Raw genomic sequence first — 27,953 nt, 5'->3', positions numbered from 1 at the left:
TGTGCTATTGCTGCTGTGCTGCTGTGCCATTGCTCCAGTTTCAAGCAAGAAATCCTTACCTAGCAAAACTTAACAGTCCAAGTGTTAAGAGGAATAAAAAAAAGTCTCAAATAGTTTTTGAGGAGACATTTAGGATCTAGTCTAGTCCCAGCAAGATGCTAAAAGGCCACATGCAAAATTAAGACATTAAATAGCGCACACACACTGAATAACACACACACAAACACGGCCACAAATTCCTTCTCTTTGATAATTTCTCTAAGTGTCCATGGACAAGACTCAAGGTAAAGCAGAGTGGCAACATGGATAAGAAAACAAAGCCGATCCAGGACCAAAGGTGGTTGGTTCGAATCCCGGTGTCCCATATGGTCCCCCGTGCCTGCCAGGAGCTATTTCTGAGCAGACAGCCAGGAGTAACCCCTGAGCACTGCCGGGTGTGACCCAAAAAAAACTAAAAAAAAAAAAAAAAAAGAAAGAAAACAAAGCCCAACCTTAGATGCTTACAAGAGACCTACTTCACCCTCAGGACAAACACAGAGGGAATGGCTGGAGGACAGTCACAAACTAATGGCAGAGATGGCCAAAGAGCACCAAACAGCATTCAAACTAAGATAGTAAAAGATAAGGAGAGGGGCACTAGCGGTAAGGCGTCTGCCTTGCAAGCGCTAACCTAGGACGGACCACAGTTTGATCCCCCGACTTCCCATATTGTCCCCTAAGCCAGGGGCGATTTCTGAGCATATATCGAGGAATAGCCCCTGAACATCCCCCAGGTGGCCCAAAAACCAAAAACCAAAAAACAGATAAGGGGAGACAACCATGTTGGTTAAGGTAGCAAGGGACCCAGAGAACTTAAATCCCACCAACATAAACGCACAAAACATTTGTGAGAATTAAAACAAATAATATGGAAATAATGTCTAAAGATAATAGAAACAAAGGCTAAGAGTACCAGTCCATGGCAGAAAGCTTGCCACAAAGAGCGCAGGAATGCAGTTAGAGCAGGGAAGGAATCATGACAGTGAGTGACACTTGGAAATGATCATCTGGACAAGAACTGCGTGCTGAAAGGAGGGAAAGTGACAGGCACGACACCCCTTCAGTACTAGTATTGATAACCATGGGGGAGGGGAAAAGAGGGAGGGGGAGGTAGTGGGGGCAGGCAAGGGGGAGGCAAACAGGGAACACAGGTGGCAGGAAACTGTTGTGAGCACTGGTGAAGAGTGTTGGTCATATTATGACTGAAACTTAATAGTGATTAACTTTGCAACTGTGTGTCTTACTGTGATTTTTTTACAAAGAAAACCAAAAGGAAGTAAAACACTGGGAGTGTTTTACTGGAAGGCAAAAGGAGAATGAGGTAGTAAGGGGACCAGCTTGGATGCTCTTGGGTGGTCCAGACTGAAGTGTGTTCCAGGCAAGTTCTAGAGAAGAAGGCGAAGAAGAGGTGAAAAGTCTGGATTAAAAAAAAAAGAAAGCCATGACTTTGGGCTCCGTGTATCACTGAAAACATAAGAGTCATCCTGAGTGGAAGAGGCATCAGGACAGTTGGGAGTTCTGCAGACCACGTTAGACAATAAGAGGAGTGGTCGCCACAGAACTCAGGCTCTGTGGCTGAGGACCCCCCTCCCCACTCACGAGCAAGCAAGTAAATGGGAAAGATGAGAAAAAGAAAAGTGAGGGCCAGAGCAATAGCGAGTGGGAAGAGCGTTTGCCTTGCATGTGGCTGATCCGGGTTGGATTCTTGGCATCCCATATGGTCCCCTAAGCCTGTCAGGAGTGATTTCTAAGCGCAGGGTCAGTAGTAACCCCTCCACAAAAAAAAAAGGGGGGGGGGCCGGTGAGGTGGCAGAGAGGTAAGGTGTCTTGCAAGCGCTAGCCAAGGAAGGACCACAGTTCAATCCCCCAGGGGCAATTTCTGAGCGCTTAGCCAGGAGTAACCCGAGCATCAAACGGGTATGGCCTGAGAAAAAAAAAAAAAAAAAAAAAAAAAAAAAACAGAAAAAAGAAAGAAAACAAAAGAAAAGAAATATATGAGGAGAGGGGCCACAGCTGTTGTACAGGAGGGAGAGCCCTTGCCTTGCATAGAGAGACCCAGGTTCAATCCCAAGCAACCCAAGCTTGCCAGGAGTGATTCCTGAGCACAGAGCCAGGAGGAACCCCTTAGTGTCAGAGGGTATCCCCCCCACAAAATAAAAAACCAAAAAAGAAAATTTCTCAGGTCCCTTAACTCAATTTAAAAAAAAAAAAAACAGAGGGGGACCAGAGAGATGGCATGCCTTGCATACAGAAGGACCGTGATTCAAATCCCAGCATCCCATATGGTCCCCGGAACCTGCCAGGAGTGATTTCTGAGCATAGAGCCAAAAGTAACTCCTGAGCGCTGCCAGATGTGACCCAAAAACAAAGCAAAAATAAGAGGCCGGAGAGATAACACAGCAGTAGAGTGTTTGCCTTGCATGCAGCCAACCTCAGACAGACATGGGTTTGATTCCCAGTATCCCTTGTGATCCCCCGAGCCTGCCAGGAGCTCGATTTCTGAGTGCAGAGCCAGGCGTAACCCCTGAGCACTACCGGGTGTGACCCCCCCCAAAATTAATTCATATATTTTGGGGGGCTATGCCCATGACACTTAAATTTCACTCCTAGCTCTGTGCTCAAGGATCATTCCTGATCATTTTCAGAGGACCATACACAGTGCCAGGAATATAATTGCAATATATAATAATATAATATAATATATATAATAATATATATTAATAATATATATAATAATATAAGTGCATTTAGGGATGGAGCGATAGTACAGCGATAGAGCGTTTGCCTTGCAAGCGGCTGATTCAGACAGACCTCGGTTCGATCCTCGGCATCCCATATGGTCCCCCAAGCCAGGAAAGATTTCTGAGCGCATAGCCAGGAGTAACCCAAGCTTCACTGGGTGTGACCCAAAAACAAAAAAGGTATTTCACCCCCTACGATCTCTCTGGCTCTTCACATTTTTTAATTCACATACAATAAACATTAGATGACTCAAAAGCTAAAAGTACACTGTAATCTATCATACTACCAATCAGCAGTTTTTGTTTATTCCAGTTTTGATTTTGTGCTTTTTGTTTGGTTTTGGGGTTTTCTGTTTGTTTGGGGTTTTTTTGGGGGGGGGTTGGTCTTGTAAGCGGCCGATCCAGAACAGGTGCCTGGCAGGAGTGATTTCTGAGCGTAGAGCCAGGAATAACCCCTGAGCACCGCCGGGTGTGACCCAAAAACAAACAAAAAATTTCATAACAAATATTAAATAATTTACATTAAACCCAAATTTTGGGGAAAAGAAAATCTTTTATTTTAGCAGAGGGAAATACTGTTATTCAGCATATAGAAAAATGCAAGTTATGCCAATTAGTGCGTAGTTTCTACGACACTTGGTACCTGTTTCCACAGTGTTTTCTGCCTCTGCTGTCTCCAGCCCATCCATACTGTCTTCATCTTCCACTGCATTTTTTCCTCTGCTTCGAGGCCTACAAAGAAACAGACATAATCAAATTTCAAAATTAGGGGCTGAGAATTATGCTCACACTAGTACATGAGCTGAAAGTAAAATAACGACAATTTTTCATAAAATTAAAATAAGTAACATTTTGACAACGCTCTCATACTCTCACAGCTTATTAATTAAATGGAGATAAAACAGAATCCTTAAAAAAATTTCAATTAGCCCTGCCATTAAACACTGGTTGAACTAAAATATTAAACACTGTCATTAAGGAATTTTATTTCGAGCCTGGAGAGATAGCACAGCGGTGTTTGCCTTGCAAGCAGCCGATCCAGGAGCTAAGGTGGTTGGTTCGAATCCCGGTGTCCCATATGGTCCCCTGTGCCTGCCAGGGGCGATTTCTGAGCCCAGAGCCAGGAGTAACCCTTGAGTGCTGCCAGGTGTGGCCCAAAAACCAAACAAACAAACAAACAAAAAAAGTAAATTTCAGGGGCCGGAGCGATGGTGCTAGAGTTAAGGCATCTGCCTTGCAAAAAACACTAACCTAGCACAGACTGCGATTGGGTTTCCCATATGGTCCCCCAAGCAAGGAGCGATTTCTGAGCGCATAGGCAGGAGTAACCCTTGAGCTTCACTCAAAAAAATAAGTAAATTTCATAATGATACAAGTCATCGAGGACAAAACTATAAAAAACATGCATGTGCCACCAAAAATGGGTGGGGGCAGAGAGAGCACAGCAGTAGTGTTTGCCTTGTAGGCAGCTGATCCAGGACAGACGGTGGCTGGAATCCCGGCATCCCATATGGTCCCCATGCCAGTAGCGATTTCTGAGTGCAGCAAGGTGGGACCCAAATACAAAACAAACAAAAAAAATGCACATGCCAAATAGCTCCAAAAAATGTAACTGAAAAAAAATGACGCACAATTTTACTTTGCTAGCATAAAACTTTAATAATACAGGCAAGGGGCTGGCAAGATAGTACAGCAGGTAAGTGCTTCTTTATTCCCCATAGCCTACATGGTCTCAGAGACCTGCCAGGAGTGATCCCTGAATGCAGAGTCAGAAGTAAGCCATCTGCACTGCTGGGTGTGGCCCAAAAACCAAACAAGCAAGCAACGGCACTGCCAAGGTTTCCACAAGCAATTCCAGAAGTGGTATCTGAGCACAGAGCTAGAGGTAAGCTCTGAATGGCATGAAACCCATAAAAATAATTTTCTTACAATTCAGTTTTTAAAACTGAATTAACTCAGTTTTTAAACTGAATCTAAATAACAAAAAGAAGAAGAAGAGGAAGAAGAAGGTGGAAGAAGGTGGAGGAAGGAGGAGGAAGGAGGAGAAAGGAGGAGGAAGGAGGAGGAGGAGGAAGAAGAAGAAGAAGGAGGAGGAGGAGGAGGAGGAGGAGGAGGAGGAGGAGGAGGAGGAGGAGGAAGAAAAGAAGAAGAAGAAGGAGGAGGAGGAGGAGGAGGAGGACCAAAGTACCAATAGTACAATAGTACAGTACACCTTGCCGGCAGTCAACCTGAATTTAATCCCTAAAATCCCGTGTGGCCCAGACTAAGTCTGGCCAGGAGTGATCCTTGAGCTCAGAGCCAGGAGTCAGTCTGAACAGGAAAAAAATCTCTGAGCTATAGCAGTGTCTGGATGGGGATGGCACAGCACAGTGACTGGCAAAACATATGGCACTGCAAAACATGAAGCTATGAGTGTGATGCTAGGACCCACAGCACCAGCTGAGACCATCCCTGGCACTGCCCCAGAGCACTGCGGATCTATGGCACACTAGCCAGGAGTGTCACGTAGGAGCACTACACCAGGTGTGCAATAGCCAGACCAGAGGGCACAATCTCAAGCACAACCAGCACGGTAAAGAACCAAGATCCGCTCAGTCTCCCTGTGAAGAAATTGGAACTGGAGCCCAGGAAAGCGCACCAGGGTGCTAGCACCTGCCTAGCTGGTTCACAGCCACAGAACCCAGGGGCCAGGGAATGAAGCTAGCGGTGATGCCCAGGCCCTCCAGTGATTCCAGGCTGCACTACCACCAAAGGTGCTGCCTTATGGTCACAGAAGACACATGTGAGCAGAGAAGTGAGGAATGGGGCCAGAGTCCATCACAATGTCTATGGGTAGAAGAGAAGGGGAAGAGATAATCACTTCTTTAAATGGCCCAACTGGTCGTGTCCCTAGAGTAGTGCCCTGGCTCCCAGAGTACTGCCTGGGAGGAGTCCACAAGAAGATGGCAAGAAAAAGACTAGACAACATCCTAGACAAATCAATGGTAAGTGGCATCTAGTGACTAATACACACAGAAGGAAACTAGCAACCACTCGAAAAAGACACGAAGACAGTTAAGGATCCAGGTATCTGCCTTAGTTTGAACCTCTGATCCTGGCACAAACCCCCAGCACCATATGGTCCCCCAGAGTGCTGCAAGGGGTCACTCCTGAGCTGAGTCATGAGGTGGCCGGGCTGGGCATACATAGCCCAAAAACAAAACAAGTCAACAAACAATATCAAGACGATCTGGTAGAGGCTTAGTGGGTATCAGGCTTCAGTGAAATGAGTAAAAGAAACACAAACACCACATGATTGCACTCATTCATAAGAAGGATGTAGCGAAACAGAAGAGGGTAAAACCAAAGTGAACCTTGAGACTAAGGCCCATTTGTGGTTACCAGAAAATGGAGGAAATGAGGTGAGTCAAATTCAGACAAAAGAGACAAATACATAATACAGGATAATGAAAATGATCTTGTAAACATATGTGGGTGGGATTTATTCTCATACAATGTTTTTATCTTCACTGAGAGGGAGAGTTTGAACCATAAGCTGGTGTAGATAGCCCTGCACTTCTCCAGTTCCATGTGCTGGGCTAACAACTACATTCTAGGAGGCTGGTAAACTTGCATCCAGCAAGTTCAATGCCCCAGTATTCCATGTGGTCCCCGAGCATAGAGCCAGGCACCCCTGAGCATCAGTGGGTGTAGCCCAAAACCAAACAAACAAAAAGGCTACGCTCTAACACAGGGGTCTCAAACTCAATTTACCTGGGGGCCGCAAGAGGCAAAGTTGGGGTGAGGCAGGGCCACATAAGGAATTTCGCTTACCGAATATTCGCAATAAAAAAATCACATTAGTAAGAAAAAAAATCACAAAAAATCTCATTAAACATTTGCATACCCCGAACGGAACTGCTCAGGGTATGCGAATGTTTAATGCGATTTTTTTCTTACTAATGCAATTTTTATTGCGATTATTCGGTAAACGAATAATCACGAATACTGCGATATTTGAAGGCCGGTGCGGGCCACAACATGTTGTACGGAGGGCCGCGAGTTTGAGACCCCTGCTCTAACACTACACAGTGTTCAGAACCATGCTAAGGCAATCGAAATCAGCAGTGTTACATGATTAAAATAAAAACATTCATCCCAGTGTCTCCCACAGTGGGGTAGAAGGAGTGCAGGGGAGAGGGACTACAGCAGTTGCCTTAGGAGCAAGCGGGGTAGACTTCCTGTTTGAGTTCGTGAGGTATATCTCCCAGGGTGCACAGTGCTCATCTTCTAAAAGGGGTGTAAGCCAAGGCAGTTTGGAATCTCTGACCTACCATGAACTATTCAGATCTACAATGTTTACTCCAAAAAAATAAACACTAAAACCACCAGCCATCTTTCTGCAGGTATAATTACCAAATAAAGGCAAAAGAGGGGCCGGAGAGATAGCATGGAGGTAAGGCGTTTGCCTTTCATGCAGAAAGTCATCAGTTCGAATCCCGGCATCCCATATGGTCCCCCGTGCCTGCCAGGAGCAATTTCTGAGCATGGAGCCAGGAGTAACCCCTGAGCACTGCCGGAACTGACCCAAAAACCACAACCACAACAACAACAACAACAAAAAGGCAAAAGAATAAAATTTCAGTTGTTTTTCTTCCCTTTAAAAAGGCACTTATGGAGCTGAAGAGACAGTACAGAGGGTAAGGTGCTTTTCTTTGCCTTGCACCTATAAAACCCAGTTTCCATCCCTGGTATCCCATAAGGTCCCCAGTAGTTATTTCTGAGTGCAGAGCCATAAACAGTCAGTATGGCCAGGTGAGATCCAAATGCTGCTGCTGCTGATGATGATGATGGATGCATATGAACAAGGATATAGAGGTAGGAAAACAGGTTTCACACAGACCAAAGTAAAAAAATAAATTTCAATCAAGCAGAAAGTATTTTAATACCAAATAGAAATTGTTTGGAGGCTTGGGACCGGAGAAATAGCTCCGTAATAGGGTGTTTGCCTTGCATGTGGCTGACCCAGGATGAACCTGGGTTCGATTCCTGGCATCCAATATGGTCCCCCAACCCTGCCAGGAGTAATCCCTGAGTGCTGCCCACCAGGTGTGGCCCAAAAACAAAAAAACAAAGAAATTGTTTGGAGGCTATAGGTCTAGATAAACTGGAGGAAAAACACAACACCACCTAACTTGCCCATTGAAAAAAATAATAAAACCTGAGGAGACTACATACAACAGTCTAGATTTTCTTCAGAATATAGTTTCTGAACTGGAGCCATAGCTGAGCACTTGAGGCACAGACTCTGAATCAAGCCCAACGAACCTTACAGTTCCCTGAACTTTACAATGCCACCAAGCATTTTTGTTTGTTTATTGGTTTTTGGTTTTTGAGTCACACCCGGCAGCGCTCAGGGGTTACTCCTGGCTCTACACTCAGAAATCTCTCCTGGCAGTCTCCGGGGAACCATAAAAAATGCCGGGATTTGGGCCCGGAGAGATAGCACAGTGGCGTTTGCCTTGCAAGCAGCCCATCCAGGACCAAAGGTGGTTGGTTCGAATCCCAGTATCCCATATGGTCCCCCGTGCCTGCCAGGAGCTATTTCTGAGCAAACAGCCAGGATTAACTCCTGAGCATCGGCCGGGTGTGGCCCAAAAACCAAAAAAAAAAAAAAAAAAGCCAGGATTTGAACCACCATCCTTCTGCATGAAAGGCAAATGCTCTACCTCCATGCTATCTCTCCAGCCTCGCCACCAAGCATTTTCCTGAGTGCAGAATTAGAGGAGTAATCCCAGAGCACCACACAGTGCATCCCAAAAGCAAATAATAATAATAAAGAATCAAACCATCACCTAGTGTCCACCTGAGTTCTGACCACCCAACCAACTGCCCAAACATCCCCGGTACAAAAGCATCTGAACCTAGCTGAGATATGGCATGTTTGCTGGGGCCCAGAGAAACCTGCCCTGTTCCCCCCAACCCCAACCCCCGGTTTCAACTCCTAGCAAGCGTGGTAGGACACACATAGTAAGCCAACAAGTGATTCTGGGCAGGCCCCTGGTGGCCAAGCATGCACATGGATGGGACAGACTTACCCAAACCAGGAGCACCAGGACAGAAGTATCAGGCTGTGGGTCTGAGCCCGGACAAGTGATGTGAGTACAAAACCTGAACCAGGGCAACCCCAATGCACCACTACAGCCAGTGTATTCTCTGGAGCACCATACCCAGCATGCAACCCCCCAGACAGAGACCACCAAGGCAGTAATGAGAGAGAGAAATATGCATCACCGATCTTTCTCAGATGCCTTAAAACCCAGTCAATTTACACCATATTAAACTGTAAGGAAGAGCCAGAGAGAAAGGACAGCAAGTGTATTCTATCCTCACAAGCAGCAGGCCTGGGTTCCATCCCCAGCACCACCAGGAGTAAGCTCTGAGCACTGCTGGGTGTGACTCAAAAAAACAATTTTATTTTTGTTTTATGTTACTCCTGGCTCCACGCTCAGAATCACTCCTGTTAGGCTCGGGGAACCACATAGGATGCCGGGATTTGAACCAATGACCTTCTGCATGAAAGGCAAACGCCTTACCTCCATGCTATCTCTCCGGCCCCCAATTTTTGTTTTGTTTTATTGGGTTTTTTGTTTGTTCATTTTTGGGTCACACCTGGCAGCGCTCAGGGGTCACTCGTGGCTCTGTGCTGAAAAATAGCTCCTGGCAGGTTCAGGGGACCATATGGGATGCTGGGATTTGAACCACAATCTGTCCTGAATCAGCTGCTTGCAAGGCAAACGCCCTACCGCTGTGCTATCTCTCCGGCCCCAAACAATTAATTTTAAAAGGTTCAGAAAATGATTCTGAAGTACCTGCTATATAAAAAAGATACAAAATACTAAATCATAGTTAAAAATAAAGTTCAATAATAAACTGACACAGAAGTTGGAATTAATGAATTAATTTGGTGGGCAAAAATGTTCAAATTAACAATTCTGAATTCTTAACATTTTTATTTTCAGAGGCGAGTGCGAACTTAGTCTCCCTCTACTAGAAATTATGCAGGCGAGTTTCCAACATCTGGGGAAATTGCAGAGGTCAGCACATCTGGAGTGCAATGGATAAGCCTCACCCTGGGAAAACCACTTCCGTGATCATAGTGTCTCTCCTGCCAGGTAAGTACTGAATTCTTAAAATTTAAACAAAGTCTCATCAGGGGTTCTAGCGGTGTGCAGGCTGTTGGGCATTTGCCTTGCATGTGCTAACCTAAACAGACCGGACTGTGGTTCAATCCCAAGCGTCCCATATGGTCCCCCAAGCCAGGAGCGACTTCTTTTTTTTGTTTTGTTTTGTTTTGTTTTGTTTTTGGGCCACACCCGTTTGATGCTCAGGGCTTACTCCTGGCTATGCGCTCAGAAATCGCCCCTGGCTTGGGGGAACCATATGGGACACCGGGAATCGAACCTCGATGCTAGCGCTTGCAAGGCAGACACCTTACCTCTAGCGCCACCTTCCCGGCCCCAGGAGCGACTTCTGAGCACATAGCCAGGAGTAACCCCTGAGCATCACCGGGTGTGGCCTAAAAACAAAACAAAAACCAAAATAAAAACAAAGTCACAGCAGATAGAAGAACCAAGCAGAATTTTTGTTGTTTTTGTTTTTGGGCCACACCCAGTAACACTCATGGGTTACTCCTGGCTATGCGCTCAGAAATCGTTCCTAGCTTGGGGAACCATATGGGACGCCAGGGATCAAGCCAGGGATCAAACCGAGGTCCTTCCTGGGTCAGCCCTGTGCAAGGTAAACGCCCTACCACTATGCTATAGCTCTGGGCCCCCAATCAGAATTATTTTAATAACAAAAGAAACAAACAAAAAAAAAAACTAAGCTCACAAGAAATGAATAGTAAAGGACAGACTTTTATTATCTGAAATACTCTGCCTCATGAATTCCAAGTAATCTCTGGAAGTTTAGAGTCTGATCCTCACAGCCACCTCGCCTATAACCTAAGGTTGCAAAAGTTCTCAGAACAGCTGTGCAAAACAGCAGATCTTGATCTTCTCCATCAGAATGAAGAGCACAGCCATCCCATTCAAAAAGAAGCATGCTATATAGCTCTGCTTCTATGGAAGCAGGAACAATCCATTTCACCTAGATTCCAATTAATAGACAATCCTGGTGTTGGCAATAGGGCACGTGACCTTCCATGTGCAAGGCCCTGAGTCAGATCCCCAGGATCCACAATGGCTGGTACCAATGTCCACCTCACCACAGTCAGCTGTGATGTAATCCTGACAAGTAATGCCAGTAAATAGAAAAAAGAGGTCTTAATTCAAGGAAATAAGGTAAGATTCATCACTAGCAGACAATGCTACCAACATCTATATGGAAAATACAAATTTAATCAACTGAAATAAAGCTCTAAGAGTTCTTGGGTAAGGACAATAGCACAACATGGGTTTGCCTTGCACGGGGCTGACCTGGGTCCAGTCCCTGGCATCCCATGCGGTCCCTCAAGCACCATCAGGAATAATTCCTGACTGCAGAGCCAGGAGTCAGCTCTGACCATTGCTGGGGAGGGAGTGAAGAGAGAGGAAGAGGGAGAAGGAGGGAGGGAGAGAAATTTATTATTTTTAGAGTTATTGTGGGGTTACCATAGCAACGTCACAGTAACATTTCTATATGATACCAAACAGCACTAATCAAGCAGTAATCATGAAAAGAGTGGCAGTGACTATCTGGTCACTAGGGGAATCTTTCATGAGATAAAATTGAGATGGATATAAAGGCAGAAGTAAACTAGAGACAAAATGAAAAGGACGTAAACAGGCCAAACACCGGCCAAGTCAGTCAATCTATCCAGTGTTTACTTTCATTGAGTAGAGAAACCAAACCAGGAGAGAGAGCATCAAATGCACTGATGACATTCAATGGTGACCAAAACACACTTACTAGTTGGCAAAAATGTAAATAAGCAGTAGCCCTTTCTTTCCTTTGGTCTTTAGGGCCTTGCCCGGCAGTGCTCAGGAGTATTGCTGGCAGAGCTGAGGAGGGTGGCCTGACCATATGCCTGCCAAGGATCAATCCAGGGTTGACTGCATTCAAGACCAGTAATTTAACCCCTATACTGTTGTTGACTAGGACAGCACAAACTGACAGATCATGTGGTATTCCTATCAAAATATAAAATACAAGCACCATTTGACTGAACAAGTTTATACCTAGAAATCTATGCACTGAATGCATAGACTAGAAATATTTGGGGCCGGAGAGATAGCACAGCGGTAAGGCGTTTGCCTTACATGCGGAAGGTCGCTGGTTCAAATCCCGGCATCCCATATGGTCCCCTGAGCCTGAGCCAGGAATAACCCCTGAGCATTGCCAGGTGTGACAAGAGGGAGGGAGGGAGGGAGGGAGGGAGGGAGGGAGGGAGGGAGGGAGGGAGGGAGGGAGGGAGGGAGGGAAGAAGGAAGGAAGGAAGGAAGGAAGGAAGGAAGGAAGGAAGGAAGGAAGGAAGGAAGGAAGGAAGGAAGGAAGGAAGGAAGGAAGGAAGGAAGGAAGGAAGGAAGGAAGGAAGGAAGGAAGGAAGGAAGGAAGGAAGGAAGGAAGGAAGATTTGGGGCTAGAGAGATAGCATAGTGGAGAGATGCATTTGCCTTGCATGCAGCCGAATGGCAGTTGAAATCCCAGCATCCCATATGGTCCCCCGAGCCTGCCAGGAGCAATTTCTGAGTGCAGAACCAGGATTAACTCTTTTTTTTGTTTCTTTGTTTGTTTGTTTGTTTTTGGGTCACACCCAGCATCGCTCAGAGGTTACTTCTAGCTCTATGCTCAGAAATCGCACCTGGCAGGCTCAGGGGACCATATGGGATGCTGGAATTCAAACCACTGACCTTCTGCATGCAAGACAAATGCCTTGCCTCCATGTTATCTCTCCACCCCAAGATTAACTCTTTTTTTTGTTTTGTTTTGTTTTGTTTTTTTGTTTTTGGGTCACACCCGGCGGTGCTCAGGGGCCACTCCTGGCTGTCTGCTCAGAAATAGCTCCTGGCAGGCACGGGGACCACATGGGACACCGGGATTCGAACCAACCACCTTTGGTCCTGGATCGGCTGCTTGCAAGGCAAACGCCGCTGTGCTATCTCTCCGGGCCCAGGATTAACTCTTGAGTGCTGCTGGGTGTAACCCAAAAACAAAAACAAACAAAAAGTTTGAGGATTTCTCTGTAGCTCAAACAAAAGCTAATCTGAGAAAATATTTACATAAACTCAATTTATTCCATGAGTTTCCATCTCTAATGATGGGTACTAAAGTAGAACTATATGTACATTACAGAAAGGTTCCTGAGACACAGTGTCATCAGACAAGTACATTAAGTGGCAAAGAGACAACTCTGAGGGCCAGAGCACATGCCAGGCCTGCCAAAGACCCTAAGCTCAATGCCCAACACCACCGGAAAATAAAATATAACACAGAGGATGTCATGAGTCACTTTTCTCTGTGTCTATACAAACACACAGTAAAATATCCTCGGGACCTACGCATAAAAACAAAGGAAACTGAACTTGGGTCACTCACATGTAAGGAAGGAAAGCATTTCAACCCAGTGCGCGGGAGGGAGGGAGGGAGGGAGGGTGGGTGGCAGGCAGGTGGTCAATATGAGATGCTAGGGGTGGGTGGGTGGGTGGGTGGGTGGGTGGGTGGGTGGGTAGGTAGGTAGGTAGGTAGGTAGGTAGGTAGGTAGGTAGGTAGGTAGGCAGGCAGGTAGGTAGGTAGGTAGGTAGGTAGGCAGGCAGGTAGGTAGGTAGGCAGGCAGGCAGGCAGTCAATATGAGATGCCAGGGATCAAACCCAGACTTGTGGACAAATGCTCTCCCCACTGTCCTATCACTATGGCCCACTCAGCCATGCTTTTACTTTTCTCTCTTTTTTTCTCTTTTTGGTTTTGGTTTTGGACCATACCTGGCAGCACTCAGGGGTTACTCCTAGCTTTGTGCTCAGGAATCACTTTGGCAGGGTCAGGGGACCATATGAGATGCCAGGGATCATGTGCCTGGGCAGGTCACATGCAAAGCAAGCATCCTACTAGCTGTACTAGCTGTGCTATTGCTCCAGCCCTCAGCTGTGTTTTTAAAAAGGTAATGTATTAAGCTGGAGAGACAAAATGCTGAAGCTGTGCTTTGCATGCAGTAGGCCTGGGTTCCACCCCAACACCACATACTTCTCTAAGCACTGTCCAGAGCAGGGGTCCTCAAAATACGGCCCTCGGGCCACAGGCAGCAAACTAAGAACATTAATCTGACTCACCAGTGTTTTCGCCACCACTGCCTGTCCCGCTTACAGCCGACTCATCCCAGCCCGCAGTGCCAATGTGTGGGATTGTACATGCCTTCTCCAACGGCCCTCCTCCTCTCAGACTCGGGCAGGGCCTTCAAACTACAGCCAGCCAAAAGCAGGCCCATAGTTCCCTTCACAATGAAATATTGGTAAGTTTGCTAACTTAACTTTTCTTGTTCTTCATTTTAAATATTATATTTATTCCCGTTTTGGTTTTATACTCCAAAATAAAATATGTGCAGTGTGTACAGGAATTTCTTCATAGTTTTAAAAAAAATCTATAGTCTGGCCCTTCAACAGTCTGAAGGACAAGTGGCTGGAGAGCTAGCATGGAGGTAAGGCGTTTGTCTTTCATGCAGAAAGTCATTGGTTTGAATCCTGGCATCTCATGTGGTCCCCTGCGCCTGCCAGGAGCGATTTCTGAGCATAGAGCCAGGAGGAGTAACCCCTGAGCGCTACCAGGTGTGACCCAAAAACCAAAAAAAAAAAAAAAAAAAAAAAAAAAACCAGTCTGAAGGACAATGAACTGGTCCCCTGTTTAAAAAGTTTGAGATCCCAGGCCCGGAGAGATAGCACAGCAGTGTTTGCCTAGCAAGCAGCCGATCCAGGACCTAAGGTGATTGGTTCAAATCCCGGTGTCCCATATGGTCCCCTGTGCCTGCCAGGAGCTATTTCTGAGCAGACAGCCAGGAGTAACCCTTAGCACTGCCGGGTGTGGCCCAAAAACCAAAAAAAAAAAAAAAAAGTTTGAGGTCCCCTAGTATAGAGCAGTTACTGAACACTGCCAGCTATGGCTCAAATTTTTTTTTATTTTCTTGAAGAGAAATTAGGGCCAGAGAGACAGTGCCCAAGTAAACTGAGAGACAAAACTAAATTCCTAGCACAAAGCTAGCTGATCACATTTCAAGACCCAACAGTGCCTGTGGGACCTAGAGCAACACTAGTTGTCCTTGAGCACTGCTGAATGAGCATCCAACATTCAAGAGAAAAACAAGGGGCCAGTTTGTTTATAACCAAGCAGTAAGAAGCCTGTCTCATTTCCAGCCAATGAGTTTAATCCCTGGCACACCATAGGGTCCCCTGGGCACCCCAAAAGTAATCCCTACTCACAGAGTCAGAAAAAAGCCCTGCACACTGCTGAGGTGGCCCCAAAACCAAACAAAATAAAAAATAGAAGAATTTCTTCCTCTCTGAGCTAACAAAGGAGAAGGGAGTTCAAAGCAGAGAGCCCTTCCCAGAGACTCCTGAGAGTCCTTCTGAGAACCCAGGTGCAGGCTCCAAGACCACTCAGCCCTGCACCTCTTCCCAAACTTGAAAACTGGCCCCCTCACTTTCACAAGTGATACAAAGAATAAAGAGAGTCCATGGAGCTTCGAGTTCATTCATAAAGTCACAGAAATGCCTTGTTTCCAACCTCCAATACATCTCACATTTAAAAATCCATTGAGTACAAAAAAGAAAAAAAAAATGAAAGAACTTGTGGAAACTGGAAATTTATGTCTTCTGGTATTAGATTATATACAAAAACAATTCCTTCAGATTTTAATAGAAATCGTTTTAAGAAACAACACTTTCTTTTTTTTTTTTGGTTTTTGGGCCACACCCTGTGACGCTCAGGGGTTACTCCTGGCTATGCGCTCAGAAGTTGCTCCTGGCTTCTTGGGGGACCATATGGGACGCCGGGGGATCGAACCGTGGTCCGTCCTAGGCTAGCGCAGGCAAGGCAGGCACCTTACCTCCAGCGCCACCGCCCGGCCCCGGAACAACACTTTCTTAAGGATGAGAATAACAAACATGATCAGAGAGAAAGAAAATGGCCTTTAAACTCGAGATATTCAACCTCACTCACAATTTCAGAAATGGAAATGAAAGCTAGGAGATATCATTTTACATATCAAATTAGCAGAGTGATAGCATCCTCAGCTGGGCAGGTCACAGGAGAAAGGATTCTAGTAGGAGTGGGAAATGAACAACTACAGCAAAATAACCTAAATACAAGGATCCGATTACAGCTTCTATTTACCAACTGTGTCAAAAGATTTCAGGGAGGGGCCAGAGCAATAGCACATTAGGGAGGACGTTTGCCTTGCACAGGACCAACTCCCAGCATCCCACATGATCTCCAGAGCACTGCCAGGGAGGATCCCTGTGTGGAGAGCCAAGAGTAACCCCTGAGCACTACCACGTGTGGCCCCAAAACAAATAAGTTTCAGGGGAAAGTTCCAGGGTCTGAAGTACTGCAAATAGAGCAAGGCACTTGCCTTGCACAGAGCCAACGTAGATGTGATTCCTAGCATCCCATATGGTCCCCCAAACCCCACTAGAAGTGACACCAAGCAATAAGCACTGTCAAGTATGGCAAGGAAAATAAAAAGTCACCTGGCATAACCGTGTATTGTGTATTGAAACAAGACAAATTGTCAAGACAAATGTATGTAGTAATAAGGACATTACAGGCAGAGGAAAGAAAAATCAGGAGGTACAATATTCCCATTAAAAAGCCAGTTCTCTTCTCATGATGACATGAGGGGGTAGAAGCAGCATTTAACCAAAGAACCCAATAAAGCAGGTTTGCACCTCCCAAAAAAAAAAAAAAAAAAAAAAAAAAAAGCCAGTTCTCAGGGTAGTGCTGGAGCAGTGGCGCAAGCAGTATGGCATCTGCCGAGGACGGACTGCAGTTCGATCCCCCAAGCCAGGAGCGATTTCTGAGCACACAGCTAGGAATAACCCCATGAGCATCACTGGTGTGGCCCTAATAATAATAATAACAATAAGCCAGTTATTATCGCAAAGCAGGTCCAGGATAGGAATGGAATGCTTTGAGTGAGCTGTATTTCCAGAACATCAGAGATACATCTAAGGACTCTGGTTTTACAAAGTCTAGAAACACAGACACTGAAGGGACATAACTGTCCTAATCAAAAAAGACCACAAATAGCCCTACCTTTACCATCAATAAAAATATACAAATATCAAACACTATTTGTATCATTCTATCTTTGATTCACCATTATGAAATTACAGTTTATAGCATCACATACAAAAATTTCCCAAGACAGAAAGCTGTGAAATTTGAACATTTGTTCTAAATAGGACAGAAAAACATCAAAAGGTCACTAAATTACAAATAACGACAGACAGGGGCCGGCATGGTGGTGCTAGAGGTAAGGTGTCTGCCTTGCCAGTGCTAGCCTAGGACCGCGGTTCGATCCCCCGGCGTCCCATAGGGTCCCCCAAGCCAGGAGCGACTTCTGAGCGCATAGCCAGGAGTAACCCCTGAGCATTACCGGTGTGGCCCAAAAACCATAAATAAATAAATAAATAAATAAATAAATAAATAAATAAATAAATAAATAAATAAATAAATAAATAAATAAATAAATAAATAAAGACAAGCTTCAAACTAATGCCCACTTTGCTCACCTGTCATTTCCTTTTAAACAGACCTACTTGGGGAAGTAGTATTTGTCTTTTGGTCTGGTTTTGGACCACACCTAAAGTTGCTCAAGTTGGCTTTGCACTCAAAAATATGCCTGGCATTGACTGCTATGGGACCCCTGGCACTGAACCTGGGTCAACCACAAGCAAGGCAAGATTCTGACCTACTGTACTATCTCTCCAGCGCCAACATACAATTCTGAATTGTAATCAAGAACAGTGAGATACCACATAGAAAAGAAACTACTGGAAGGAAAAAAAAAAAAAGGAAGGAAGGAAGGAAGGAAAGAAAGAAAGAAAGAAACTACGTTCTGAGGGAAGGTGCTGCAAGAGATCAGAGGCAGGCATGTTACACCTGCAAAGCCTATATCCTACCACTGAGCCATACATATTCCTGGCCCCAATGAGTACAAATATTGGGGAGGGAAGAGATTTTGAGCCACCAGAAGACACTGTTTAGCTTCTGAGGTCTCAGGGGGAAAAAAAATAAAGGATAAACTTTCCCAGAAGGATCATCTGAGAGGTGAGACTGTTCGGGAAAACTGTGATACTGTTACTAGTTCTCAAATGCAACAGGAAATACAACATCTAATGTCTCATGGATGCGCCAAGGAAATGAGCAACTCAAGCATTACATTTGGAAGCAGAGGAAACAAGTCAATCACTGTCGAGTTGTAAAAGTTTTTTTTTTTGTTTTTGTTTTGTTGGGTTTTTTTTGTTTTTTTTTTGGTTTTTGAATGTTGCACTGGTGAAGGGGGGGTGTTCTTTTTTTTTGTTTTTGTTTTGGGGTCACACCCTGCGGTGCTCAGGGGTTACTCCTGGCTATCTGCTCAGAAATGGCTCCTGGCGGGCACAGGGGACCATATGGGATGCCAGGATTCAAACCAACCACCTTAGGTCCTGAGTCGGCTGCTTGCCAGGCAAACTCCACTGTGCTATCTCTCCGGCCTCGTTCTTTTTTATAATTGAAACCAAACTACAAATATGTTTGTAATCATGGTGCTTAAATAAAGATACTATTTTTCAAATTATTTATTTTTTTGTTTTGTTTGTTTTTGGGTCACACCCAGCCATTGCTCAGGGATTCTCCTGGCTCTAAGCTCAGAAACCACTCCTGGTAGGCTTGGGGGACCATCTGGAATGCCAGGATTCGAACCACCATCCTATCGCATGCAAGGCAAACGCTTTACCTCCATGCTATCTCTCCGGCCCCACAGTTGTAAAAGTTTAAGAAGTCAAGCTACTTACATTTCAGATAACTGTGCTAAAATTTCTGCAGACAGTACAGCAGGCAGGCACTTCCTTTGCATGAGTCAATTCAGGTTTGATCCCTGGCAACCCACAGAATCCCCTGAGTTCTGCCAGGAGTGATTCCTTATATCAGAGCCAGGAGTAACCACTTAAAGTCCCAAAAGAAAAATAAATAAGTATTTTAAAATTTCCTCCTAGGGTAAATGTGAAACGACCCATAGAGAATATGTCTCCGGATGAGCAATGTCACCATGAGATGAATATGGGGGGAGGAGAAATGAACAGTTATAGTTTTGTTTAGCAACAGAACTAAATAGCACAAGGAAAAAGCTAGAGAAGACAAATATAAGCAATTAAGAGTTGATTGGATTCTGTTTATCCAGGGCCATCCCAGGTACTGCTGCAGGCCGCTCATAAAAATGTGTGTGTGTGTGTGTGTGTGTGTGTGTGTGTGTGTGTGTGTGTGTGTGTGTGTGTGTGTGTCTATCTGTATGTGTGTGTATTACGTGGAGGAGAAAGGAAGATGAAAATTTCACAATCTGAAGCATTAAGAAGGAATCTCACTTCAATCTAAACATCAAATCCCTTAATTACAGGCTTATTTTTTGGAGGGGGGGGGTCACACCTGGCAGCGCTCAGGGGATCATACAGGATCCGGGATTCGAATCACCGTCCTTCTGCATGCAAGGCAAACGCCTTACCTCCACGCTATCTCTCCCGCCCCAATTACAGGCTCTTTAGATGCCTGCCAGCAGGTCCTTCCACCTCCCCCTATTCAAGGCCTATTCAAGCAAGCTCCTTTGAATCACTTCCTGCAGAAACATCACTTCCTCAGCTGCCCTCAGTAATACTGACACTGTGGTTTTGCTTGATAACTACAAAGCCCTGGGTAGTTTCCTTTTCTCTAGGTTTTTAGTTCCTAGTTAGACTAGAAGCATAAGGCAGGTATGCTGGGAGCAGTTTTCCCTCCCAGTACAAAACACCACACAGAGAAATGGCTACTTAGTGACATTAATACTACTTAGTCAGTATTTGTCTGCTGAGTCTCCTCTCTCCCTTTCTCATCCAATTGTAGATTCACATTTGCACAGACTCAGATATTGATACCTTCCCATCCTATTCCTTACCAAGTTCATATGAAACCATCACTAGGGGCCATAGGAACCATGGTCTTGGATTAACCAACCCAAGACCGAATATTTACTTTATGATGTTTTGGGGTTTTTTTTCTTTAGGGATCGCCACCCCTAGCAAGGACTCACTTTTAATGGTGCCTGAAAACCACTTGGGGGGCAGGCATCCAAATGGGAGCTTCCAGGCCGGGAAGGTGGCGCTAGAGGTAAGGTGTCTGCCTTACAAGGAACGGACCGCGGTTCGATCCCCCGGCGTCCCATAAGGTCCCCCCAAGCCAGGGGCGATTTCTGAGTACATAGCCAGGAGTAACCCCTGAGCGTCAAACGGGTGTGACCCAAAAACAAAAACAAAAAAAACAAATGGGAGCTTCCAACAAGGGTCACCCTGGTCCATGGGGCACTCTCTCCAGCACCTAAAGCTACTTCTACAAAAACAATTATTTTTTTTTTGTGTGTGTGGTTTTTGGGTCACACCCGGCAGTGCTCAGGAGTTATTCCTGGCTCCAGGCTCAGAAATTGCTCCTGGCAGGCACGGGGGACCACATGGGACGCTGGGATTCGAACCGATGACCTCCTGCATGAACGGCAAATACCTTACCTCCATGCTATCTCTCCAGCCCCAAAAAGCATATTTGGATGTAAATCCTGAGTTTGAGTTTGACAGGAAATGCGTCTTCATTTTTCTGCATCCTATTTTCAACTTTGGTGAACTAGGATACAAACTTATATACAAACTTGAAAAACGTATAAGGAGGGGACTGGAGCAATAGTACAGCAGGAAGGGCATTTGCCTCGCACATGGTGAACCAGGATTCAATCCTAGGCACACATATGGCTCCTTGAGCACAGAACCAGGCATAAGCCCCGAGTACCTCCAGGTACAGCCCAAAACCAGCCAAAGCTCATACATAAAGAATGAAAAGAGGGGCTGGAGAGATAGCATGGAGGTAAAGCATTTGCCTCCCATGCAGAAGGTCGGTGATTTGAATCCCGGCGTCCCATATGGTCGCCTGAGCCCACCAAGAGCCATTTCTGAGTGTAGAGCCAGGAGTAACCCGAGAGCTGCCGGTATGACCCCCACCCCCCAAAAAAAGAATGAAACAAAAAGCAGCCACTGCTAGGCTCTGGGCTTTCCCAGTTTATTCCCTTCCTCTCCACAGTCCACAACAGAAACACCTATCCCACCTTTCAGTCAGTCTCCCCAGGCTCTCAGGCCAAAGGCACTGGGGTCCGGACCCCTCCTTTAAAATATTTCACAGATTCTAGGCTTTTATCTTCCCATTCTTACAGAAGTAATGTCAAATACACCAATTACATACCAAAGTATGGACTGTGGATGTGGAGTCTGAACCCAGAATAATCCGGGAAGAGAGAGAGACTGGTCATCGGACACCCCAGAAGGGCCCTGAACTCTACCAGGAGAATCTCTGAGCACAGTGGTGGGAAGAGTCCTAAGAACTAACACGTATGACTCCAAAATAAATATCATCATGTGAGGGGCCAAAGCAATGGCTCAGCAGGAATAGCATTTGCTTTACACACAACTGACCCGGGTTCAATTTCTGGCATCCCATACGGTGCCCCGGGTCTGCCAGGAGTGATTTCATAGCTCAGAGGCAGGAGTAACAACTGACCGCCACGGAGTGTGGCCCAAAAACAAAAATCATATGATCTTGCTATTAGGACTTGTTCAACTTATTAATCCAATGAATGAATCCTCCATAACATTCCAGACAAGGAACCAGCTCTCACCGCTCTGTGAATGCAGAGTGAGCTTTTCAGATCCCTTTCTGGCAAGAGCCAGGTCAGTCAGCATGTATATATAAGAGTGCTGGCCCTCCCTCTTAAAAAAAAAAAAAAATAGGGGGTCCAGAGTGATAATACAGCGGAAGGGTGTTTGTTTTCAAGACAGATCCAGGATGGACCTGGGTTCAATCCCTGGCGTCCCATATGGTCCCCCTAGCCAGAAGCAATTTCTGAGCACATAGCCAGGAGTAACCCCTGAGCATCACCTGGTGTACCCCCCCCCCAAAAGGGGTCTGGAGTGATAGCACAGTGGTAGGACCTTGCACAAGGCCAACCCGGGACAGACCCAAATTTGATTCTTGGCACTCCACAATTTCCCAGAGCCTACCAGGAGCGACTTCTGAGGTCAGAGCCAGGAGTAAAACCTGAGCACTGCTCTATGTGGCCCAAAAATAAATAAATAAAAGCGAGTGTCCAGCCTCTTTTTCTTTTTTTTGTTTTTGTTTCTGTTTTTGGGCTATACCCGGCGGTGCTCAGGGGTTACTCCTGGCTATCTGCTCATAAATAGGTCCTGGCAGGCGCAGGGGACCATATGGGATGCCAGGATTCGAACCAGCCACCTTAGGTCCTAGATGGGCTGCTTGCAAGGCAAACACCACTGTGCTATCTCTCCGGCCCCAGCCTCTTTTTCTTGAAGAAGCCCCTGGTGGAGTCACATGGGTAAGAAACATACCTCCAACTTAAGGAAACCTGGCAGTGACTAGGACATGTCTCAAAAACCACCAAGAGGAAATGTGCTAAATTGGATGTAGAGTGTCCAAGGGAAATGAGTCAGGAGTGAGCGAGAATGTTGCTGCAAGGCAGAGGATAGGCATACCTGCTATACCCAAGATTTGGGATGATTTCTTTAAATTACATTTCATCATCGTTTAAAAAATAAAATTGTCGGGCCGGAGAGATAGCATGGAGGTAAGGCGTTTGCTTTGCATGCAGAAGGACGGTGGTTGGAATCCCGGCATCCCATATGACCCCCCCCCCCAGCCTGCTAAGGAGTAACCCCTGAGCGCTGTGGGTGTGACCCAAAAACAAAACAAAAAAAAATTAAAATTGTCTTCCTCGTTTGCCATCTCTTGTTCAAATCAAAAAGAAAAAGCACTCGGGCTAAAAGTACTGAGTCATGCTTGATTATCCTTTTCCTTATGTGTCCTGACTGTAGTGAAATCACCACCTTCAGACCCAGTTCTTCATGCAGTGTCCCTTCTGCTCCCCACATCTGAAACAAGTGTTTTCCCTGAAGTGCCTGGTTTGATTCTTCCTCCCTCCCTTCCTCTCTCCCTCCCCCCACAGCACCAACTCAACCTTAGTTTCCCACCTGCTCAAAATTCCACCGAATCCCCCAGCCTGGCATTCAAGACCTTTCTCCACAACCGACCACAGTCCACCTTCTTCCCGATCCTTTCTCCTGCACTCCCCCCAGGAATATCCTTTTACAGCAAAATGAGTTATTCTGGGACACACAAATAACCTTTCCACATCAGAGAAATCAAATGCCACTTGGGCTTCATTCAGATCAAAGATACACAACAGCACTAAGTGAGCAGCCTATCAGCTAGGATTCTCTATCAGAGAATCCTAATCCACAGAGCTCCTTTTTTGGGAGAGGGTCCCCTGAGCCTTAGAGCAACATCCCAATTTCCACCTCTTGGTACTTACTCTCTGTAACCCTTAAAAACTATCATCAGGGGCCGAAGAGATAGCACAGCGGTGTTTGTCTTGCGAACAGCCAATCTAAGACCTAAGGTGGTTGGTTCGAACCCTGGCGTCCCATATGGTCCCCGTGCCTGCCAAGAGCTATTTCTGAGCACATAGCCAGGAGTAACCCCTGAGCACTGCTGTGTGTGGCCCAAAAACCAAAAAAAAAAAAAAAAAAAAAAAAAAAAAAAAAAAAACCAACAACAACAACAAAAACAACTATCATCTTCCCAGCAACAGCAAGGAGGGTGCTTACCTTATGTGGCTTCTCCCCCAAGCCCTGCCATGTGTTGATACCTGAGCGCAGAACCAGGTGTGGCCCAAAAACAAAACAATATCTGCCATCCTCTCAAACTCTCAGAGCACCCTAATTAAGGCAACCAAGGCAAGTGCCACCTTGCAACCAAGCACCAACCCCAACCAAAACTGGTGGGTGAGGCACTTGGGAGAGGGCATGGTGCTGGGCTCAAACTGGGGTCAACCAATGATCTTAACCCCTGTGATGTTTCTCTGGCCCCAAAAGATGAGAGAAATAGAGACAGTGGTGGGGGAGCAGAAGAAGGTGAGAGACAGAAAGAAAGGGATTTGTCAATGAGTCCAGGGACCTAGCTCAGGTCTCTTGCACATCCAAAAAGACACGTTATGTTCAGAGGGTGTGTGTGTGTGTGTGTGTGTGTGTGTGTGTATGTGTGTGTGTGTGTCAGAGGGTGTGTGTGTGTGTCAGAGGGTGTGTGTGTGTGTCAGAGGGTGTGTGTGTGTGTCAGAGGGTGTGTGTGTGTCAGAGGGTAGGTGTGTGTATGTCAGAGGGTGTGTGTGTGAGTGTGTGTGTGTGTCCGTCCAGAGGGTGGGTGTGTGTGGGTGTGTGTGTGTGTGTGTGACCAGATCAATGTGTGTGTGTTACCAAATAAAACACATTTGCTATTTTTGTTTTATTTTTGTTTTATTTTATTTTACACCCCCACTGTACCATCTCTTGCACTCAGCACACTCAGTTTCCAGCAATGCAGATTCACTTCTCAGGACCATCCCTATTCGGCTCCTGCTATTTCTACCTTTGCTCAGATAGAAGTCAACTTTCGTTAACATTTCAAACCCTCACTTCAAGGTCAACAGAAAGTCTCTCCCTAACATCCACATACATGAACCGCTCTTGCTCCTCGTGGTCTCTGCCATGAGGCATGTTCTACTACCAGAGGCCAGCTGTCTTGTCTTCATCTGCGCAGCTCCAGACTGTTTCCTGAACTGTGACTGGCACACAGGGAAACAAACAAGGAAAACACAACAGTCTGGTGGGTATGGCATTGCACGGAGCTGGTCCAGACTTGGTTCACAGCACATGCAGGAATGATCTCTGAGTAAGCCCTGAGCACAGGTAGCAGAAGCAAAACAGGACACAGAACTGAAATTGTTGCTTTGTTTTGATTTTTGGCTTTTGTTTTGGGGACCAGCCGCAAAGTGCTCAGAGGGCCATTCATGATGGTGCTTTAGGGAGAAGGGCTTGTGCTCCGGGGACTATCTCTCTGGCCTGGGAGCAGAGTTTCTAACTGACACAAGACTTCTTAAGTACTCCTCAAAATGTCACTTCAATCTCTCAAAACAGACCTTAAGCCAGGATCTAAGCCAGGGTCTGACAACAGACCCAGAGAAACTGGAATGAATATCTTCCTTCCGAGGCGCCTCTAGTCATTGACAATAATGTAACAAGATGTTATGTATGAAGTTCTAGGAACAGAACTCAGAGGCAGAAGTTATAGCACAGCCGGGAGGGTGCTCACCTTGCACCTGCTGACCTGGGGTCAGTCCCTGGCACCACGTAGCGTCCCCTGAGCCCACCAGGAGTGATACCTGAGCACCCGTGGACGAGGTAAAATCGCCATCACCATTAACATCATCCTTGATGTTTATTTCATCATAAATAAATAATAATAAACAAACACAACAGAACTCACTGGGGAAAACGCAGGAACTTCAGACTCTGGCTCTGGCTTTTGACCCTGTCCTGCCCCCGTGCTGCTGCTCCAAAGCCCAGACCCCACACTCATGCCGGGCTGCAGTGCTCCCCGAGGATCTCCCACTGGTTGAAACAAGTTGTGGCTGTGTGGCTCATATGGCGACAGGCTGCAATTCCTAGCCGTGGCTGTGAAGCCCACTAAAACCTTTCCTCAGAGTAGCAGGTGTGCAGGGTGCCTGCCTCACACTAGACCAGGACTGACCACACTAGACCTTCGGGAGCACTGTGAAAGCATTAGGACAGTGTTAGGACAGCAGGGAAGGCACCTGCCTTGCACATAGCAGATGATGGCTCCATTCCAAATCTGAGCCCCGCCAAGAGTGAGCCAAGGGCGACCCAGTTTGCATAAGAAACTTGCTTCGAGAGCAGAGACTTGGAAACCATTCTGATCCCCTTCACATCATTATAAATAGCTGGGAAAAAACAAGACTGTGTTATTTCCCTACTCTCCTATCAATTCTGCCTTGCAAACATGGCGAAGTTCTTTTCCTCTCTATGCCCCACAACCCTCTCCTCAGTGCAACCAAGAACGGGGAGGCCTCAAGATCCCCGGGCTGAACTGGCTGAACCCCTATGATGAAGATTCCGTGTAGAAAACAGAGAGCACAGCAATGGGGAAAGGCTGCCCCCTCCAAATGAGCTCATGGCACCTCCAAACATCCCATTTCCTATTTCCCACAGACACTCTAGCAGTGACTGGTGATCACTTGTGGGTCGGAGGTGACAAGTATACTCTGGGGCTTCCATCTCTCCTACTGTGTGTCCAAAGACACCACACCCGATATTTCATGGGCACCATCTCCGGGCTTCACTCCCCGCACACCATGTGGAAGACTCCACAGAGCCGAGACCAGACTGCGGGGCCTACCAGGTATATATGGTGACATCACAGCACTATAAATGATGCCAACTGGGCCCGGAGAGATAGCACAGCGGCGTCTGCCTTGCAAGCAGCCGATTCAGGACCAAAGGTGGTTGGTTCGAATCCCGGTGTCCCATAGGGTCCCCCGTGCCTGCCAGGAGCTATTTCTGAGCAGACAGCCAGGAGTAACCCCTGAGCACCGCCGGGTGTGGCCCAAAAACCAAAAAAAAAAAAAAAAAATGATGCCAACTCCACCAGGCCTAGCATGTGTTTCAAAAGACAGCAGCTCTGCTGCCAGCATGGCCACTGGGCAACCTCCTGCCACCATGGAAAATGACTGTTTTCTGATGCACAGGGCGACCTTTGCTTACTGTCCCAACACTAAAAGGATCAACAACAACATGGGACCATCAAACTCTCCCTGAACAATTCTCCCACCCACCCTTCAGCTGGAGGGACAGGGCAGCGGGAAGGCATTTGCCTTAAGCACAGCTCCCTATAGGGAGCTGCAAGCCCCACCGGAGTGAGCCCTGCATGAAGGATCAGGAATGGGTCCTGGGCACATCTGAACATCTAAGTGTGACTGGAAAACTGAAAAAGGTAAAAGAAAAGGAGGGGCTGGAGTGATAGCACAGTAGAGAGGGTGTTTGACTTGCATAGGTTCGATCCCTGGCATCCAATATGATCCCCAAGCATGCCTGGAGTAACTCCTGAGCACATAGCTGACACATGTGCCTTCCCCCCCCCCCCCCCAAAAAAAAAGAAGAGGCTCAAGCAAGAGGAAAACATGAAAAGGCAACCAGGTTGAAGGCAGCTAGAGAGACAGATACTGGGAGCTGAGGGGCCAGAGGGATCGGTCTCCACTTTCCCAGTGACCTGCACCCCTCGTACAAGGCCTCAGTGACAGTTTGCTCAAGAATGAGCAAGCACCGGGTCAGAAGGGAGCGTGTGCCCAGGGTAGGAAAATCCATCAATTATGCACCAGACTGTTGGTTGGTAGCTCCCTACCTGAAGGCTTGAAAGGATTCCCTGTTTCAGTGTCACAAAACTTATCTCAGAGTTTAAGAAGGAAAGAAATGGGACAGAGAGCCGGAAAGGCAGCCTGGGTTCTGTCCTGGGGACCCCATCGAGTGTCCCAGCCCCCCAGGAGTAATTTCTGAGAGCTGAACCAGGAACCAATCCGGAGGCCTCCAGGTGGAGCCGAACCATAAATAAATAAAGAGAAAGAGCCCTGCAAGTGCTGCTCCACCTGTGCCCTCAAGAGTATCATGCCCACAGTCATTCCCACAGCTGTGGGGTATGCTCCCTCTGCCACTGCAGCGCTCTGAGCAGCTCTCCAAGAGAAGCCACAATAGCATCTGCTTGACCAGGCTGGCTGTGTCCACTGTCTTCTGCCCTCACAAAATGAAACTTCATTATTTCCCACAGGAAGCCTTTATGGCAGGGGTCTCAAGCTCAATTTACCTGGGGGCCGCAGGAGGCAAAGTCGGGCTGATCCTTGAGTGCAAAGTCAGTAGTAAGCCTTGAACATTGGGGGGTTTGACCCAAACAACTAAAACAAAACAAAACAAAACAAAACAAAAAAAGATTCCTCTAGGGCAGGGCCACAAAATGTTGTACGGAGGGCCGCAAACGAGACCCCTGCTTTATGGTGTCTTAGATAATG

At 46.5% G+C, this 27,953-nt stretch overlaps 1 protein-coding gene and 1 non-coding gene across 2 annotated transcripts in view; both read right to left on the bottom strand.

Moving 5' to 3' along the window:
- Nucleotides 1-27,953, bottom strand: part of KMT2C (lysine methyltransferase 2C) — a 214,602-nt gene that overhangs the window by 154,107 nt on the left and 32,542 nt on the right. Inside the window, 1 exon segment of the mRNA XM_049785972.1 lies at nucleotides 3,424-3,512. Within this exon segment, the coding sequence (XP_049641929.1) occupies nucleotides 3,424-3,512 (89 nt within the window).
- On the bottom strand, nucleotides 9,781-9,942 carry LOC126026464 (U1 spliceosomal RNA). The gene has a single exon (XR_007501724.1). It is a non-coding gene; the product is annotated as a U1 spliceosomal RNA (small nuclear RNA).

The sequence above is a fragment of the Suncus etruscus genome, chromosome 13, assembly GCF_024139225.1.
Source record: "Suncus etruscus isolate mSunEtr1 chromosome 13, mSunEtr1.pri.cur, whole genome shotgun sequence".
NCBI classification, from domain to species: Eukaryota; Metazoa; Chordata; class Mammalia; order Eulipotyphla; family Soricidae; genus Suncus; species Suncus etruscus.
The sequence above is the reverse complement of the archived record's forward strand: the minus strand, read 5'-3'. Positions and strand labels throughout refer to the sequence as shown.